The sequence below is a fragment of the Saccoglossus kowalevskii genome, chromosome 11 (assembly GCF_978046115.1).
Source record: "Saccoglossus kowalevskii chromosome 11, keSacKowa6.1, whole genome shotgun sequence".
NCBI classification, from domain to species: Eukaryota; Metazoa; Hemichordata; class Enteropneusta; family Harrimaniidae; genus Saccoglossus; species Saccoglossus kowalevskii.
Window position 1 is genome coordinate 20,894,411 of NC_140651.1, and position 17,299 is coordinate 20,911,709.

The following is a 17,299-nucleotide window of genomic DNA, read 5'->3' on the forward strand; positions in this document are numbered from 1 at the left end:
CTTTTCACTGAAACATGACAGCACATATGTTGTGTCTTTATTTGCTCAAGGGATTAAGCTAACAAACAACTGAGAAAACCAAACTGTTTTCATGATCAGAGTCGTTGCCAGGTATTCAGCCATAATAAATTACTGTGGCATGTAACGTTTGTTTTGCAAGATAGCAAGTCAGAAAAATACATGCCAGGTTCTTTATAAGTACCTGTCTTTCAAGTTCAGTTGCATCTTCTTCTTCTTGAGCAGCAACATTACACAGCATGTGCACATGCAGCACTATCACTCCTGTATCACAGCTCTGCATACATCATTATATATGTTGGTTACAAGATAGTTATAGGAAAAGCCCTACTTAAATATATATGGTAGGTATTTTTCCCATGTCAATACCATAACTTTTAACCTTGTAAATAGGACCAAGGGAGTAGCTTTATTTCCATCAATAGTTAACTTAAAGAGAGAGTGTTGTTACCTGTGCACACGTAGGAATTGAATCCCAAGCAACGATAATATCACACGCTAGAAATTCAAAAGCTCATGGGTAGATGCTTGTTTGTAAACACTGACACGCTATGGCCATCTGACGCATGCGCAGGTGAAGACTCCCTCGCTTTAAAAATCGACAACTTAAATTGAACCATTCACCTATATACATTTGTATATTTTAAAACCAGTTTTTCCTGGGACTTCTACATCATATCAAACGACAGACCCAATGCTTTTAATTTCAGTCAGCTGATACTGCTGCAAAAAACATTTATTTAAGTTAGAAATGAATGATTGTTAAAATTGTGAACTACAAATAGATCAAAAAATCGCATCAATGAAAAATACAGAATTATTACAAATTTGATATGTCAAAAATTATTATGAATCAAAATTTACATATAATAATAAATCAGCTATATATCATATGTATATCAGACAAATATTAAACTGAATATTAATAATAAAAACTAAAAGACATAGATTGTCAGGATATGGCAGTGTATCATTGCATAAATTATACTTGCATAAACTAAATATTTTACAGTCTCAACATTCCCAAATTTTCAACCCATATAATTTTTTTCACAATTTCTCTAAAAAAATTGTCAAGACCTGTAGCCAATAAGATTATGTCCATTTGGGCCAAAATTATCAAAAAAATTATACAAAAATACATAAAAATTGGCAAAATCTTTGGGGGGAAAAATGATGGCGTTGAAAAGGTAAACTGGCATCATTCCTATGGCTTTGCATTGGCATTGCAAATATTACGTGAAATATTTGATTGTCTGAAGTTGTACAAATAGTGGGATGTATATTTGCATTAGAGGTGTTTATTTGTGAAAATCCTACGATTCCAGTTTTTTTGTAAGGGGGTGATGGATGGGGAACAGGGTTCCTTCTAAGACTCTGAGAAAGGTTCATTGTAATTGCATGCATTTTGTATTCAAATACCCCCGATTGAAGGTGATTTTTATCATTGCAAAATTTACTTAGGGAGAAGACTAATAAGGAATGTGTGAAGTTTATAATAAAAAATGCTGTGATATGAACCTGAACATGCTAGATTAGTTATATCTTATATTAAGAGCTAGAATACCAATTAACTAGCATGCTGATTAGCTAGATTATCTTCATTAAAATTGAGCTAAAATTACAATTAGCTACATCTTAAAATAAATCATGCCAATTAGCTAGATTAGCTACATCCTACAATGAACTCGGATGCTGATTAGCTAAATTATCTTCATCAAAATTGAGCTAAAATTACAATTAGCTACATTCTACAATGAAGTAGGATGTTGATTAGCTAGATTAACTTTATTAAGTGAGCTAAAATTACAATTAGCTACATCCTACCGTGAACTAGGATGCTGATTAGCTAGATTATCTTCATTCAAATTTTGCTACATTCTATAAGATAGAATGCCAATTAGCTAGATTAGCTACATCCTACAATGAACTAGGATGCTGATTAGCTAGATTATCTTCATCAAAATTGAGCTAAAATTACAATTAGCTACATCTTATAATATATCATGCCAATTAGCTAGATTAGCTATATCCTACAATGAAGTAGGATGTTGATTAGCTAGATTATCTTCATTCAAATTTCGCTAAAATTACAATAAGCTACATCTTAAAATACATCATGCCAATTAGCTAGATTAGCTACATCCTACAATGAACTAGGATGCTGATTAGCTAGATTATCTTCATCAAAATTGAGCTAAAATTACAATTAGTTACATACTATAAGATAGAATGCCAATTAGCTAGATTAGCTACATCCTACAGTAAACTAGGATGCTGATTAGCTAGACTATCTTCATTCAAATTTCGCTAAAATAACAATTAGCTACATCTTAAAATATATCATGCCAATTAGCTAGATTAGCTACATCCTACAATGAACTAGGATGCTGATTAGCTAGATTATCTTCATCAAAATTGAGCTAAAATTACAATTAGCTACATCTTATAATATATCATGCCAATTAGCTAGATTAACTACATCCTACAATGAAGTAGGATGCTGATTAGCTAGATTATCTTCATCAAAATTGAGCTAAAATTACAATTAGCTACATCATATAAGATAGAATGCCAATTAGCTAGATTAGCTACATCTTACAATCAACTAGGATGCTGATTAACAAAAACAATGCAACTGGGTACCGAATAATCATATTAAACTAAAAATAAATAAATAAAATGTAATGTTTTTTAATTAAGTTTTTCTGAAATTCACATTTCAAGTAGTACCGGTAATGAATGAAATACCTTGTTTTCACTTGAGACATCAGACATAATATCTGAGAATAGTTTTGTGAATGCATCAAAATAAGTTTTCAAGTAAGTAAGTTGTATTTTTCATGAAAAGGACTTGCCCATTTAAAATTGAAAGAAATTCTGAGAAATTAGTTAAGAGCAATAGACTAAAAATTAGTAATAAATGTAATAACTAATAACAGTCCTGAGAAGCTGCGTCCTAGTTTCAATCGTCCAGTTTTCTTTTGGGTTTTTTTGGATTTCGAGATCGGCTTTTTGCTTTGCATAGCGGACATATTGGAGCATTGCGATGGATCTGTTGATGACAGGAAAGGCAAGCCTGTGAAGAGAGAAGATGTAGTCCGATGAGTTTCATTTCGTATCATGCATATTCGCCAAGGTTTAAATAATTGATTGCGGTTACAGTATAAAGTAATATATTGTATGTATTTTCCTACATTTGCAACTGCTAACGAGAACATTTAATGAATGCAAGTGAAGATATATAGTTCAGATAAGCAAATGGATCCATATGGTGTCTGATGTACGCAGTAGATGTCACTGATCACCTTTCTGGAGTATTGATAAAGATGGTGATTTCTTTTTAGTTGTTCAAGTGCCCTTGCATTATGAATGTGTACAACATGCAACTTTCTAGAATCAAACTTGTAATACATACAATTAATACACGAGTCTGCAATGTATGTCTTTGATGGCCATACATATACTCGTACTGTAATATGACTTAATGATCAATACTTTTATTTATTTATTTATTTATTTATTTTTTTATTTTATTTTTTATTTATTTATTTATTTATTTATTTATTTATTTATTTATTTATTTATTTATTTATTTATTTATTTATTTATTTATTTATTTATTTATTTATTTATTTATTTATTTATTCATTCATTCATTCATTCATTCACTTTTGATGCAAATTACCCTCTCATACTGTCATTCAATGTCCACAGACTCGAAGCCCATTTACAGACGCAGAAGTGAAGGACTGCACAACTCAAGCATATACATGGATTGAGGGGAACATGTCAGAAGGCATGTGACAAGTACAGCTGGATCCTTTATGTGTACTGACGACAGGAGCAGTACATACGACCATTAGCTTTACATCCCCGTCCAAAAGGATACCATTCACCTAAATACCAATGCCATGACCCTGACAAGTGAGCGATGTACTTTTTATAATGCTGAGTATGCAGCCAACCATGAGAATTAAACCCAAAATCTCTTTGATGACATACTACACACATATTGTATGGTAAATGTCAAAATATTCTCATAACACACTATCAGATTATATGTGTTGTGTTACAAATTGTATGACGCTATTGTGTGATGCTATTGTGTGATGCTACCACTTTTATTGTAGATCAAACCAGATAATTATACATACCTTCATAGGCGGCGGCTGTTGCCTGAATCCTGTAGGCTGTCTATCAACTGATGGTCTGTTTACTCTGGCAGTGACTGGCATCTGTTGGGTCGCTACGGACACTGCGGCAACAGTGGTCAGTGTTGACGGTAAGACTGGTTCAGATGCAGTGTCTTCAGCTTGGTAGTTAGGTCTCTGTTTATCAAAATAACTGTGATAAAAAACAAATAATATGTAATGCCGTAGAAGGTGAAATATATTTATTGGGTCTAATATTTACAGAATTAACGATGCAGGGGTAAAATTCCAGTGAATAATTAAGCCCCATACAGTATATGGCATTCTTCTATAAAATACTGTACCATAATCCTTGTATTAATTGGACTTACCGGTAGTTTAAATTTTAAGAAATATTATTTTTTTTTTTTCCTTTAGCTATTCAACCGACAGAGAATGGCTAAATTATAGCAGAGGATTGACACCTGTGCACACACGGGAATTGAGTCCTAAGATAGCAATGTATGCTAAAAATACCAAGGCTCATGGGTAGACCCTTCTTTGCAAAAAACAACATGCTATGGCTGTCTGTTGCATGTGCAGGTGATGACTCCTCCAATTAAAGATTTGACAAAAAACAACTTTTCAACATGTGGTACAAAAGTTCAAACTCTGAAAAAGCATTCTTTTAATTACACCAGCGTTTTGTCAGTTTGTGCCTCAATTGATGGTATTTGGACACTTAAATAGCGATACATTCAACTCATGACAAATAGTTATTCAATGTAATGGACTTTTTACTAAAAAAATGGTTTTTACAGAAAAAATGTTGTGCATGATGACAGATACTTGACGAAATATGTCACCGGTTTATTGATTGTTCTGATGCGTAAAACTTACATGTATATATGAGCGTAGAATTTAAATATGCTAACCAAACACAGAAGAGTGTTCAGATCATAGAAATACTTACTCTGGTGTGAGTTTATCTTCTTCGTGATAAAGTTCTGGTAATTTTTCAAGTCCTAGGCTTGCACGTAAACTATCTACGTGTTGTTTTAAAGGCATGTAGTCATCATGTAGCCTCCTTGCCTTCTCTAGTGATCTATTCCTGTCACTCTCAGCTTGTTTGATGGTTGTCTCCATCTACAAATAAAGGAATTCACAGAACTGTGAAACACTAATCACTGCTAAAACTAATGAGTTGTGTAAACATGCCAGACAGATGGCTCCTGTAAGCATTCCTGGGTAATGGGAAGGAAAATCGCAATTATTCTGTCAGTACTCTGAGATCTCTTGTATTCAATGGACAATTATATTAACAGTGGATACTGAATAAGTAAAATCATCACGGATGAGTGGATAACTATAGCAACCTTTTCCTATAAATCACACCTACAGGGATACACATTTTATTTTTTAACCTCTAATGATGTCAATGTCAACTTTCTTTACATTTCACAAAATAAACTGACAACTGAGTCCGTTCATACTTCATGTTAAACAAGCAGCCTGTCGGCTGAGATAGCTCCGCTGTTAGCAATGCACATTTCAATTAAAGAACTGAAGACATCATTAGAAAATGAACAATATGTATAGTATCAAAGCAATCGGACTTACAGTTTTTAACAAGAAGTCGAAAATATCACTTTCTACCAAAAATGACAAAAATATTCACCAAAATTAGAGAATTGAAGATATCATCACGAAATTAACAAATCTGAGAAAGGTCTACATGTAGTATCTATATATGTAATATCAAAGCAATTGAACTTTTGGTTCTTAACAAGAAGTCGAAAATATCACTTTTTACCAAAAATTAGAAAAATATTCACCAAAATTAGAGAATTGAAGATATCATCACAATATGAACAAATCTGAGAGAGGTCCACATGTAGTACCTATATATAATATCAAAACAATCAGACTTACAGTTTTTAACAAGAAGTCGAAAATATCACTTTTTACCAAAAATGACAAAAATATTCACCAAAATTAGAGAATTTAAGATATCATCACGAAATGAACAAATCTGAGAGAGGTCCACATGTAGTACCTATTTATGTAGTATCAAAGCAATTGGTTTTGCGGTTTTTAACAAGAAGTCGAAAATACCACTTTTTAGCAAAAATGACAAAAATATTCACCAAAATTAGAGAATTGAAGATATCAACATGAAATGAACAAACCTAAGAGAGGTCTACCCAAGGTACACATAAACCAAGTACCAAAGCATTCAGGCGTGTAGTTTTCAAGAAGAAGTTGAAAAAGTAAAACATTGACACGGACGACGACGGACAATCACACATATGATAAGCTCCGCTCGACAAAGTCGACAGCGGAGCTAAAAAAGGTTTGATCAAGATTTGTAGGCAATGGGTGAACAAGTTCCTTAAAGGGGAACCTTCCAAGACTAGGGATTGCACCAAAGAATCATGGGACACTATTGTTTATGCTGTTCACAATGTTAATCAATCTTTTGTTATCCATTGTAATTTTAAGCCAGAAAGTAAATTTGTTGTGAGATTAGGCTTAACTGGAAGTACCCCTTTAAGCCCTCACACCTCTAACGCGAACCATAATACTCCACTGCACTCCAAGCAAAGTAATGTATATACATGCCCTTCAAGATTACTACCGGATTCGGCTGATACCCCGCCCTGGGCGATCTTATGGAGGATTCGATTTTTTTTTAGAAAAATGTGGACCAAAAGATCGCCCGGGCGCCCATATTGTCTGGAAAAATAACCCTGCGTTGATAAAAATAGTTTCAGAAAATGTTTAGAAAAAATAAAGTTTTGTGTTGACCAAATATAATCATGCAAAGTATAAATTCAAAGTGTTTTAATACATTGGGAAAAGCAAGCCAAAGTCGAAACGGGTCGCATCATAGACATGACACAACACACGCTGCGACAACAGTGATCAGCGACATCATTTTGGGACGCAATTGAACTTCAAGTACGTCTTTGCAAAACTTGCTGCGCGGCGTGTGTATTGACCGAGGTTTGACCCCAAGTCACGCACTGAACTGGCGCGTTACCTTAGCAACCATTTTCTTTCGTGGTCCGCGCGTCGATCTAGTAAAATTGTTATTTATATCCGACTTGTATGCAACTCTGTACTGGCTTTGAATATATCAACGTCGTTTACTTGCTTTTCAAATTATGCAAATTTGTTTACAATATTGCACGGGCTCTAAATATTTCAACTGTGTAATGTATTGCTTTCATGATAAATACGCAAACTCAAGTTATTTTTACTATTGTTCGGGCACTGACCAGAGGGTATTGGGTCTGTGAATATTTCAATATTACCGACTTGATAATGCGTTGCATTCGTAATAATTACGCAAACATAAACATGGGCGCATTTAAATCATTGAAAAGGATAGTAGTCAGGTGTCTACGTAAAGTCAAGAAAATATTTTAAATACTTGTGATTCATCGATGTTCCAATGGTGAATTATTCGAAATGAAGTGAACATGTAATATAAACTATACTATGCATCAAGTAAAATTTTACTATAATGTAATAAACTCTGGACAGCGCACTTCGATCGCAATATTCACGTACATTTAGTCTGAACTCTAATAACCACGTGTTTGGATTACGTGCGGCATTGGGCAACGACCTCCAGAGTTCACGCACTGATATTTATATTCGGGCCATCCAGCTTGACGCAAATCAATATAATTACTTGTCATTTGTTAAAAAAATCTTTCAACTCTCACAAATACCATAAACGCAAAGAGATAACTGGATCTTTTTTGGACAAAAAACAGGTTAGATTTATAGAACTACATGACCGCTTAACTCTGTTTTTTTTTTTAATAATCATGTCGCATGTGAAACGCAGGAGACATTTTAGTTCGCCCATTTCTTGTTCACCGATCTTGAACTTTTTGTCTGGAATGCAATACAGGCAAATATTAAACATTACTGATAACAACCAAGAGGCTCGAATTAGGAAGGCTTGGCTATTTCAAACTTCGTAAATAACATTCTTTTCAAGCGTAGACTTTATTGGAGTCTAATAAACGTAAGTGAAATGTATTTTAACGAGTAATAATACGCAACAACAATTCGTATACAGCATTGGTTTTATTGGAGTTTTATGCTTTTTGACTTCACAGTGAATTATTTTTAGCGTCATATTTGAAATAGCGCGCTCGATACAAGATGTCAGACAGGAAAATTGGGTCTGTAAAAATGTTTGCTGGTTCAGTCAGGCAATGTGTGGAGCAAAACATCGCCCACTATTTGAAACATCGCCCATGGGCGGGGTTTAGGATGGGCGGGGTATCAGCCGAATCCGGTATATGTTTCCTGAAGAGGGGCATACAATTAAAATAAGGGAAAAGTCACTGAAAGGGCAGAAATACGTTATGGGTAATGAACTCTTAATAGCATTCGGTGTAAAAGTTGCAGAAATTATAGAGAAATACATATTAAGCATAAACAATGTTGATAAAAAATTTCATTCAAAAGGATAACCCTTTCTTGAAGTAAAAATTGTTCATCAACATTAGTAAAAATTGAAACTATGCACTTTTGTCACCCTAAAATACATTGAATACATAAAGAAATCATTGACGAAATTATTTAGGATTCAACTTGCATTCTGACAAGTGAATATTAGTAGTCTAAGAATACTTACAAGGTTTATGTCAGCGTGTATGAGTCTCAACTCCTCTACATGTGCCATCTTTTCTTGCAATAACAAATCCATTTCTTTTTTATATTCTTTCAGCATCTCTTCTTCTTTTTCTGTATCTACGAAGTCATTCAATAGTTGATTTTTGAGTTTTTCCAACTGTAGCATTTTGCTCCTAAAACAGTGAAATAACTAACAAATCAGCTCAGTTAAAATAGCAGATAAATAATCATGACTTTGAGACATACATGTAGGTGATTAATGACTTAGCGGGACAGTCATAATTACACAGGGATTTTTTTAAACAAAGGAACAGAGATGCAGCGCCCTCATGACATGGCCGTGCGCCCCCTTACCCTGGGGAGCAGATCCTCCGGCAACCATAAAATTCTTATTGACCAGGGATCACATGTGGCCACAAGCCCCAAGGAAGCCATAGAATGCTCCATTTTAACTTAGAATTATCAAAAACTGCACACCCGGTAGGGAGAACCCTATCTCCCCCACTTGGTGGCGCCACTGAATTGCAGTGCTCCCTTTTGCAGATTTTTTTCTAGAAAAACACCTGATTACACATGTGTACACCATGTGTACTATGTAAATACATACAGTGAAGATAACAGCTCACTAGTTGCATAGTGGTTGTTACACCAGACAGCTACGCTGTTAGCAATGTACATTTCATTTTGAGAATTGAAAATATCATCACAAAATGAACAAATCTGAAAGATAAACCTGAGTACCTATATGTATAATATCAAAGCAATCAGACTTGCGGTTTTTAACAAGAAGTCGAAAATATCACTTTTTACTGAAAATGACAAAAATATTCATCTAAATTAGAGAATCAAAGAAATCATCACAGAATGAACAAATCTGAGAGAGGTCTACATGTAGTACCTATATATGTAATATCAAAGCAATCGGACTTACAGTTTTCAACAAGAAGTCGAAAATATCACTTTTTACCAAAAATGACAAAAATATTCACCAAAATTAGAGAACTGAAGATATCATCACAAAATGAACAAATCTGAGAGAGGTCCACATGTAGTACCTATATATGTATTATCAAAGCAATGAGACTTGCAGTTTTTAACAAGAGATCAAAATTACTACCTTTTACCAAAAATGACCAAAATATTCACCAAAATTAGAGAATTAAAGATATCATTACAAAATGAACAATTCTAAAAGAGCTCTCCCCAAGGTACATATACACCAAGTATCAAAGCATTCAGGCTTGTAGTTCCCAAGAAGAAGTCGAAAAAGTAAAACATTGACACTGACGATGACGGACAATTACTCAAGTCGACAGCAGAGCTAAAAAGTTGACACGGGGCTAAAAGTTTTGAACCTTTCCCCTACCCTGGGTGAGTGTGCCACTTGATGGTCACATGCCATCAATCAGCCTATCAGTGTTCGTAGTCTTCAAATCTTATGATTATTGTTAGCAAATGGTTTTGCTTTCACCACGTTTTATCTAAAACGCGATATATGAGGGCGAATTCCAATTACGTCTCAGCTGTTACACTTGTGTGTGTAGCATTGTTTATTGACAAGTACCGGTGACCTGTGGATCTGGACAACTCTCAATTAGAGACTTCCAAACTGGCTGCGTTACTGAGAATATTGAAGGCAGAAAGACTGACATATCTGTGTGTTTTGTTTGCATTCATTTTCTAGAAGTTTGAGCTGGCCAACATGTGTTTCACTGGCCAGAATTCTATTACATACACGTGGTTTCAACAAATTAAAACAATATTTTGATCTTTGTAACCTTTTTTCTTGGCGAAATTGTCCTAAACACTAACATTGTCGTGTATGAAGTTCTAATTAGTGGTATGAGACCTGATAAAACAGCCAAATCCAAGGCCGAGATTCATTCACTAACAGACATGTAAGGCCCGAAGTGCTTGTATTAGAATGATTGTAGCACATTTGACCATCTTGAATAAGAAGCCAATCAAGCATTTTGAATCTGATTTAAAAAAAAAACTGATGTGCATCAAGGTTCCATAATATTTAATATATGTACTAAGTTTGAACAAAATCCATCTATAAAATGGCAGAAATGATTGATTTTGATGAATTGTTTACAATAAAATGGCTGCCATTCGGCAATCATGAAATGGATCATTAAATATATGAATGTGATTGGCTAAGGCATATCCAATATACATGTCCGAAGGGACAGACACATAGAGGTCAATTCACGAGTTCCTAGTTTAGAACTGTGTTCGAACAGAGAATTAAAACGTGTTTTGTTTTTTTGTCTGGTGTCAAACAGAAATATAAGCACATAGTTGAAAATAGAACAGTACAGCTCTTTTGAAAGCAAAAGAAAAAAATATATATTTGGTTGGTATATTTGATGACATTTTGCAATGTATGACCACCTAAGCAAACAAAGTTGAGAAAACTTAAATAATAAAGTTTACTTTTAAATGACACACAGACATCAATTTCCTCAACTACTCAAAAATATCTGGTTGCCCAGATTAAAGCGGTTACCGGTAATCCATAGCGTCAGGTCAAAGGTCAAGCCAAGTACATGTGCTCAAAGCTGTACAATTCATGATTGCGATGGTGTCTTACTTGCGATATTTTTTAAAAAGAAAAATATTTTTGTTATTTCACTGATGAGATTAGCAAAAAATCAAAAAAATCACCTGTATACACACAATTTTCAAGGAATTTAAACAAAGTCTTTCAAACATGAAATTGTGGAATGAATATTTGAAGGGTAGCATCCAAGAGTACATGTAAGAGATCATGGCCACCAATGAATTTATTTGGAGATCTATTCATTTTTATCACTTTTTTTCTCAATCTACAATATGATCCAGAAAAAAACAAAGAAAAACCATTTCTAGTCAATTTATGTGCCAAAACAAATGCGTGCAGTGTTTGTTGTAATTTTTTTTAATTTGAGTTTTCATGAAAATTGAATTTTGCTTTTACTCTTCATACAAATGAAAAAAAAACCCTGATGCATGAATAGTTATTTCTTTCCCTATACCTTACCATCTTTTTCAGACATAAAACATACATGATGGATGATATCTACAACAAATCCACAATTCTGTGCAGCAGAGCCTATTGGGATTACAGTTATGTGTAATTTAAGTAGACAAGTAATCTGTCGTTACACAGCATCAAATCCCCATGGCACTGCTTCAGTATTAATAGAATGGTATACTGTTAACAACCACTACTGAACCATGTAATGTTGTAATTACTCTCTAGGGTATGATCCAAGCTAGCTCTAATGTCCCTGGCTTCAATATTATAATAACATGCTATTAAAATGACTTATTATTTTCAATGCTAAAGGTGAACAATGAATGTAATAGCTGTTTACAATCAACTTTAAGCCTTTTACATTTGAAATAAAAATCCCCACCCAATGTGTTATACCTATGTCGGGTTTTTTTCTAAACCGGGGAACAGGTGCGCAGTGCCCTGATACTCTCCACTGGTGCCCTCTTACTGAATTACTGAACTTTCTAGTCATAAAAATATTTCTTGAGCCGCGCACTTCCGTGCTGCATGAAATCTTTCTTGAATATATTTTCTCCATGAAAACTTCCCAAGCAACACCAGCTGACAAATACACTAAAATTACTCTAAAAATATTTCAATGGCGATAGATACACTGTTAAAACAGCACAGAAACCTTCCAATATGGCGTTTCCAGATCGATCCGCCATGTTGTTTCTGTGCTAGCTACTCTCGCTCACTCCCTCGCCTGTGTGTGCTCCCTCTTGTTCATTTTTTCGAGAAAAATCCTTGCATGGTATATGTAAGAGAAAACAAAGCAATTTTTCTATCGCATCTCATGTTTTTATAAAATGCCACGGAGCAACTACCATGCCTGCATATTGGTAAAATTCATAATGACTATTAATTAATGTTAACATTATACAGGGAACGTTTGTCAAAACAAAAAATAAATATAAGAAAATAAATGAACACAATTTTATACCTACACATTTACATGTACTAATGTATAGTCTTATTCAGTCCCCCCCCCTCCTCCCAATTACTAGTATATTCACTGAGTATATATATTAAACAACTGTGGCGAAAATTATCAAATTGCAAAATGTAAAAACACATGGTACAATTGCCTTGAAATTCCCTATGTTAACTTTATAAAATGTTGGCCTTGAAAATGCTTGCCCTCTCAACTGTCATGTTCAAGCCCTAACATGCAGGCTCCGACAATGGATTTTACACAGATTATAATGACTTACAGCATTTGTATTTATTATACAGTTAATTTTCTTGAATTTGGGGTAAGTAAACATTTTACGTAGTAGAATCACGCTGATTCATCAAATTACAAAATATCTAGCAGCAACATCGCCTACCGGTACAGTATTTTTTCAGGAAGTACAAAAATGTAATTAACAGAAATGTTTGAAAAGGTATAGGAAGAAGACTTCTTAGCAAAAGGAACTCGTAATTCATAAACTCAAAAATGAAGCAATCATGTCAGTTTCCCCCTCAAAGCATAAAAGCTAGCAGAGCAACAGAACTCATTGGTTGCTATGGTAACAACTATCCATCACTGACAATGATTTCAATCGATTTCCATGGCGATTTATTGCAAAGGATGGAAAATGCTGATAACATGATGGTAATAAAAATCAGCTTTTGACCAAATCTTAACAGAGTGCCGTCATGCATGAAATCTCAACTGTAGAATACACATACACATATTCTAGAAAAATGTACACATTTTTTCTTCAATCGACATTTGTACTGAGCCCTTTATTACTTTTCCATCAAAATTACATCCCACATGATTTATTTCACTTTTTATTTATATCCTTTTTATACTAGAATCCAGAAAGTTGAAAAAATGGTGCTGGCAGGTGTTATTTTGCCTGTAACTGGAAGGCATCATTCAAACTGTGCACCAATAAACAGTTTAAATCTAAAGAAAAATTGCCTAGCCCTATATCCTGTATTTGCACATCTCCAAAAGAAGCACACTCAAACCCCACACTTCATTTAATGTATATTTGATCATTAAAATATAAATTATTTTGACCATACACACACCTCTGTCTTTTACCTAAATAGATTGTCTACAGTACACAGAATGTTTCTCTTCACGAATTGGCACAGGGTGTGGTGTTATAGGTACACACAGGTGTACAAATTACAGTTGAAGAAGAATAACAAAAATCAGAAATAAAGTAGCCGAGCCATGGGATAATACACAAAGAATTATGTGAAACTGATCATGGATCATTTGCAGGATATTTTCAATCCCCATGTAAACTTTTTTTTATAGTATCGGTATTATACCATCTTAAATATCCCATCAATCCAGAGTCATTATCATCACATGTAGCCTACTTTATATACACTGCATATTACAGAAATCTAGCTAGTAGAGCACTTTACAACCCTGATATTACTGTAAAATCTGTATTAGAAGCCGCGGTTTCTATTAAAATGGTACAATGCAACAGAGGGAATGTGGCCTCTATTAGAACATCTACACATATGAGAAATCATGGATTTTTGGTTCTCAATTGTTCAAGACGAATGTGTGTGACTTCTATTAGGGATGCGGCTTCTAAGACAGATTCTATGGTACTCAAAACAGACATATATTGAATCAGTGAGGTGAACAATCAAAATATTAAGTCTATTACAGTAACAATTTTAAAAAGTTGACTTTACAAATCAGTTTTAATAATCTAGGGTATTATAAAAGTATTTTTGTTTCAAAATTAAATTAGTGAAAAAATGTAACTTCTTGCTCAGAAAACTGCTAAAATAACCAACCTAGCAAAAACATGTACAACAAAATTAAAAGATGCACATATGATAAAAAAAAAATTGGATAATATTAAAAACAAAATATAAGACTCACAATTACAATAAACCCTTTTTTCATCTGTTAGATTTAAAATGCTAGTTACTGTACTGAAAACAAAAATCACCAAAACACTGCTCTAACCATTAAGCAAAAATGTCCGAGCATAAGTAAAGCATAAATGGAGGGAAAAAAAAGGTTTAAAATCCAAAATAGCATATTAGACTCGCATGAACGAGAAATTAAATCAACATTTTGATTTTAAGTATGCCATATCCTATTGCCATTGTTAAAAATGATTGATTGGCAAATCCATTTGATAACTTTAATTACATAGATCGTGGTAATAATAGCAAACATCAAGTATTAAAAGGTTTCCTAACAATAATGTGCACTCTGTAAGAGATCTGCTCTCTGTCTGACAGATGGCTATGTTTGCACTGGTTTCTAACAATAATGGTGAAATTAGCAATTTAATTTCCATGCTGCAGACTAGGGTAGGGAACAATGACTCAGATATTTGTAGCTGTAATGTAAGTTACCGGTGTTCAGTGTGTGTATGGTATCTTTGTAGGGAAATTTAAGCATCTGTTGTATTTTGTAATTACTAAATTGGAACTACAATGAGTTTATTTTACTATCACCACCAAAAACCCCTTCCTTTGATTTTTATAAATATTTATAAAATTCAAACTTAAACAAGATTTTCTATTGGCCGATGGAATAACATAGGAACATTTAAATAATATTATTATGAACTACTGTGTTTGGCTGGTTGATTCAACTGCTATTGAAATTTATAAATATTTTTAAAAATCAAGGGAATGACTTTGTGGTCATGATTGAGTATTATTTTACAGCAGCCTAGAAAGAAAAGAAAACAAGTTTCTGGTCAATTTGTGTCCCAAAATTGTGCATATTTTTTTTTTGTTATTTAAAATTGCCATCAAAACTGTGATTTTATATTGGTCTTTCAATAAATTTTATTTTTTTTTTAAATTTCATTTTCTGCCAAATTGAAATTTAAAAAGCAGTGACATTTTAAATTGATACATGCAATGACAAGAAACATGGATATATTCTTTCTAAGCCTACACTGCAACAAGGTTAGATAGGTAAGATGAAGTCTTTGAGGAATTTATCTTCTATGTTTTGGATGATTTTTTTTGACATCCACTCTCACTCCAAGACCTTAAAATGGGCTCTCTAAGGGTTTATGCTCCAAGTCATGGACTGTATGTTCTTGATTTTGTGACTTATTTGAGGGATAATTCTGAGAGGGAGTATGGAGTCAATAACGTAAAAAAGATCAAATTGAAGTTATAGTCGCCCAAGACATTCAATTCTTTTAGTCTAAACCTAAAACGTAATTATTAATACTAGTAGTCGATTGAAGTACAAAGATAATACTATCCTGTGTATTGAATTAATGCGGAAGAGGGGTATCGAGTTAATAGGATATGACGTGCTTATTTACGTTTTCACACCTACTTAAGAGTTAGAACGAATTAAGCCATTGTTCGTGTAACCAATCTGTTGTGATAGACAACGAACGCGGCAACAATAAAACAAGTCTTCTTGTCAAAACTTAAAGAAAACGTCTTGAAAGAAGGCAACACGATCATATAACCGAACAATGTTTGTGAATGGCTAATAAATAAGCTAAAAACCAAACTTGTCAATATGCCAGTATAATGTTAGCCACACCGGCACCGATCTTCGGAAACCGCGGTGTTCAGTCGAGCCATGGTCTCACTAAATTAAATTAAAGCTTTGTTCTTGAAAAAGATTTGCTTTGTTTTGCGAATGAAAAGTTCCATAAAACTCCCTTCCTCACTTCAAAGTTGTATCAAACCTCTCACATGAACCACAAACTGACGACTATTTATGCTTGGGTAAGACTTACCTTATATCTTTTAAACTATCCAATCGTGACAACATGATCTCTCCTTCGTGTTCCGCCGCCATCTTTGAGGTTGATAAACAAACAAAAGAGCAACATGGGTAGTTTGTCAGGAGTGGGTGGGCTAGTCCATTTTTCGATCATCACGGGGGAAGTTGTCTACCATATACAGGTGGTTTACGCTACCTAGACACGTGCGCATATTTCATCGCATACGACGGTGGTAATATTTAATGTTAAATTGTGTATGTATAATTTATTATTTCGGTGCTGAGTCAACGGAGAATACTATAGGTACTTTTGTAAATGTGGTTTCTTAACAGAAGAAGCATAGAAGACAATATACTCTGTCATTAAAAATATACTTCGCTATAAAAGTGATGATCTTTTACTGTGAATGAAAAAACAACCCAACCAGCAGTATTGCGATACAGATAACTGCAAAAAAATGAACAGTTTGTATCGGTATTTGATATCAATACTGCTAGCTATACTGCAATAAGTTGCATGCTTTGTCGGGCCAGTTTGATATAATGTGTGGACTGCCTCGGTGATTATAGATACAAAACGTTTTTTGTTTGTTTTTTCCTCTCTTTTTTTCCTTTCTTTTTTCCATGAAATTCCGATTCAAATGTATCCACGGCATCCATACAGTGTTTGCCATGTCAACGAGTTGGCGATCTACAGGGTGTTAACCCGGCTTGAAAGTCGTTAGCCAAAAATAAACATACAAAGTACGAAAATTATGT

The 17,299-nt window shown here is 33.9% G+C and overlaps 1 protein-coding gene across 2 annotated transcripts; it reads right to left on the reverse strand.

Moving 5' to 3' along the window:
- Positions 1-716: 716 nt before the first annotated feature.
- On the reverse strand, positions 717-16,660 carry LOC100369940 (zinc finger C4H2 domain-containing protein-like). 2 transcript variants are annotated; one of them, XM_002740189.4, is made up of 5 exons: positions 16,554-16,660; positions 8,812-8,983; positions 5,125-5,297; positions 4,176-4,365; positions 717-3,097 (listed from the first exon to the last, which is right to left on the reverse strand). In XM_002740189.4, the coding sequence occupies exons 1-5, from the start codon at positions 16,613-16,615 to the stop codon at positions 2,984-2,986; spliced, it is 711 nt and encodes a 236-aa protein (XP_002740235.1). In that variant the 5' UTR covers positions 16,616-16,660; the 3' UTR covers positions 717-2,983. The 2 variants fall into 2 exon arrangements, with proteins under 2 accessions (XP_002740235.1, XP_085361130.1); XM_085505004.1 differs by having other exon boundaries at positions 8,812-9,000; positions 16,554-16,636.
- Between the last annotated feature and the right edge of the window lie 639 nt (positions 16,661-17,299).

What these genes read in the sequence shown, in the direction of transcription:
- LOC100369940 (XM_002740189.4), bottom strand. Translation starts at nt 16,615, where the DNA reads ATGGCGGCGGAACACGAAGGAGAGATCATGTTGTCACGATTGGATAGT. An exon ending in GATAGTTTAAAAGATATAAG is followed by an intron (nt 8,984 to 16,553) that starts GTAAGTCTTACC and finishes TCACTGTTTTAG; the next exon opens with GAGCAAAATGCTACAGTTGG. An exon ending in TACACGCTGACATAAACCTT is followed by an intron (nt 5,298 to 8,811) that starts GTAAGTATTCTT and finishes CTTTATTTGTAG; the next exon opens with ATGGAGACAACCATCAAACA.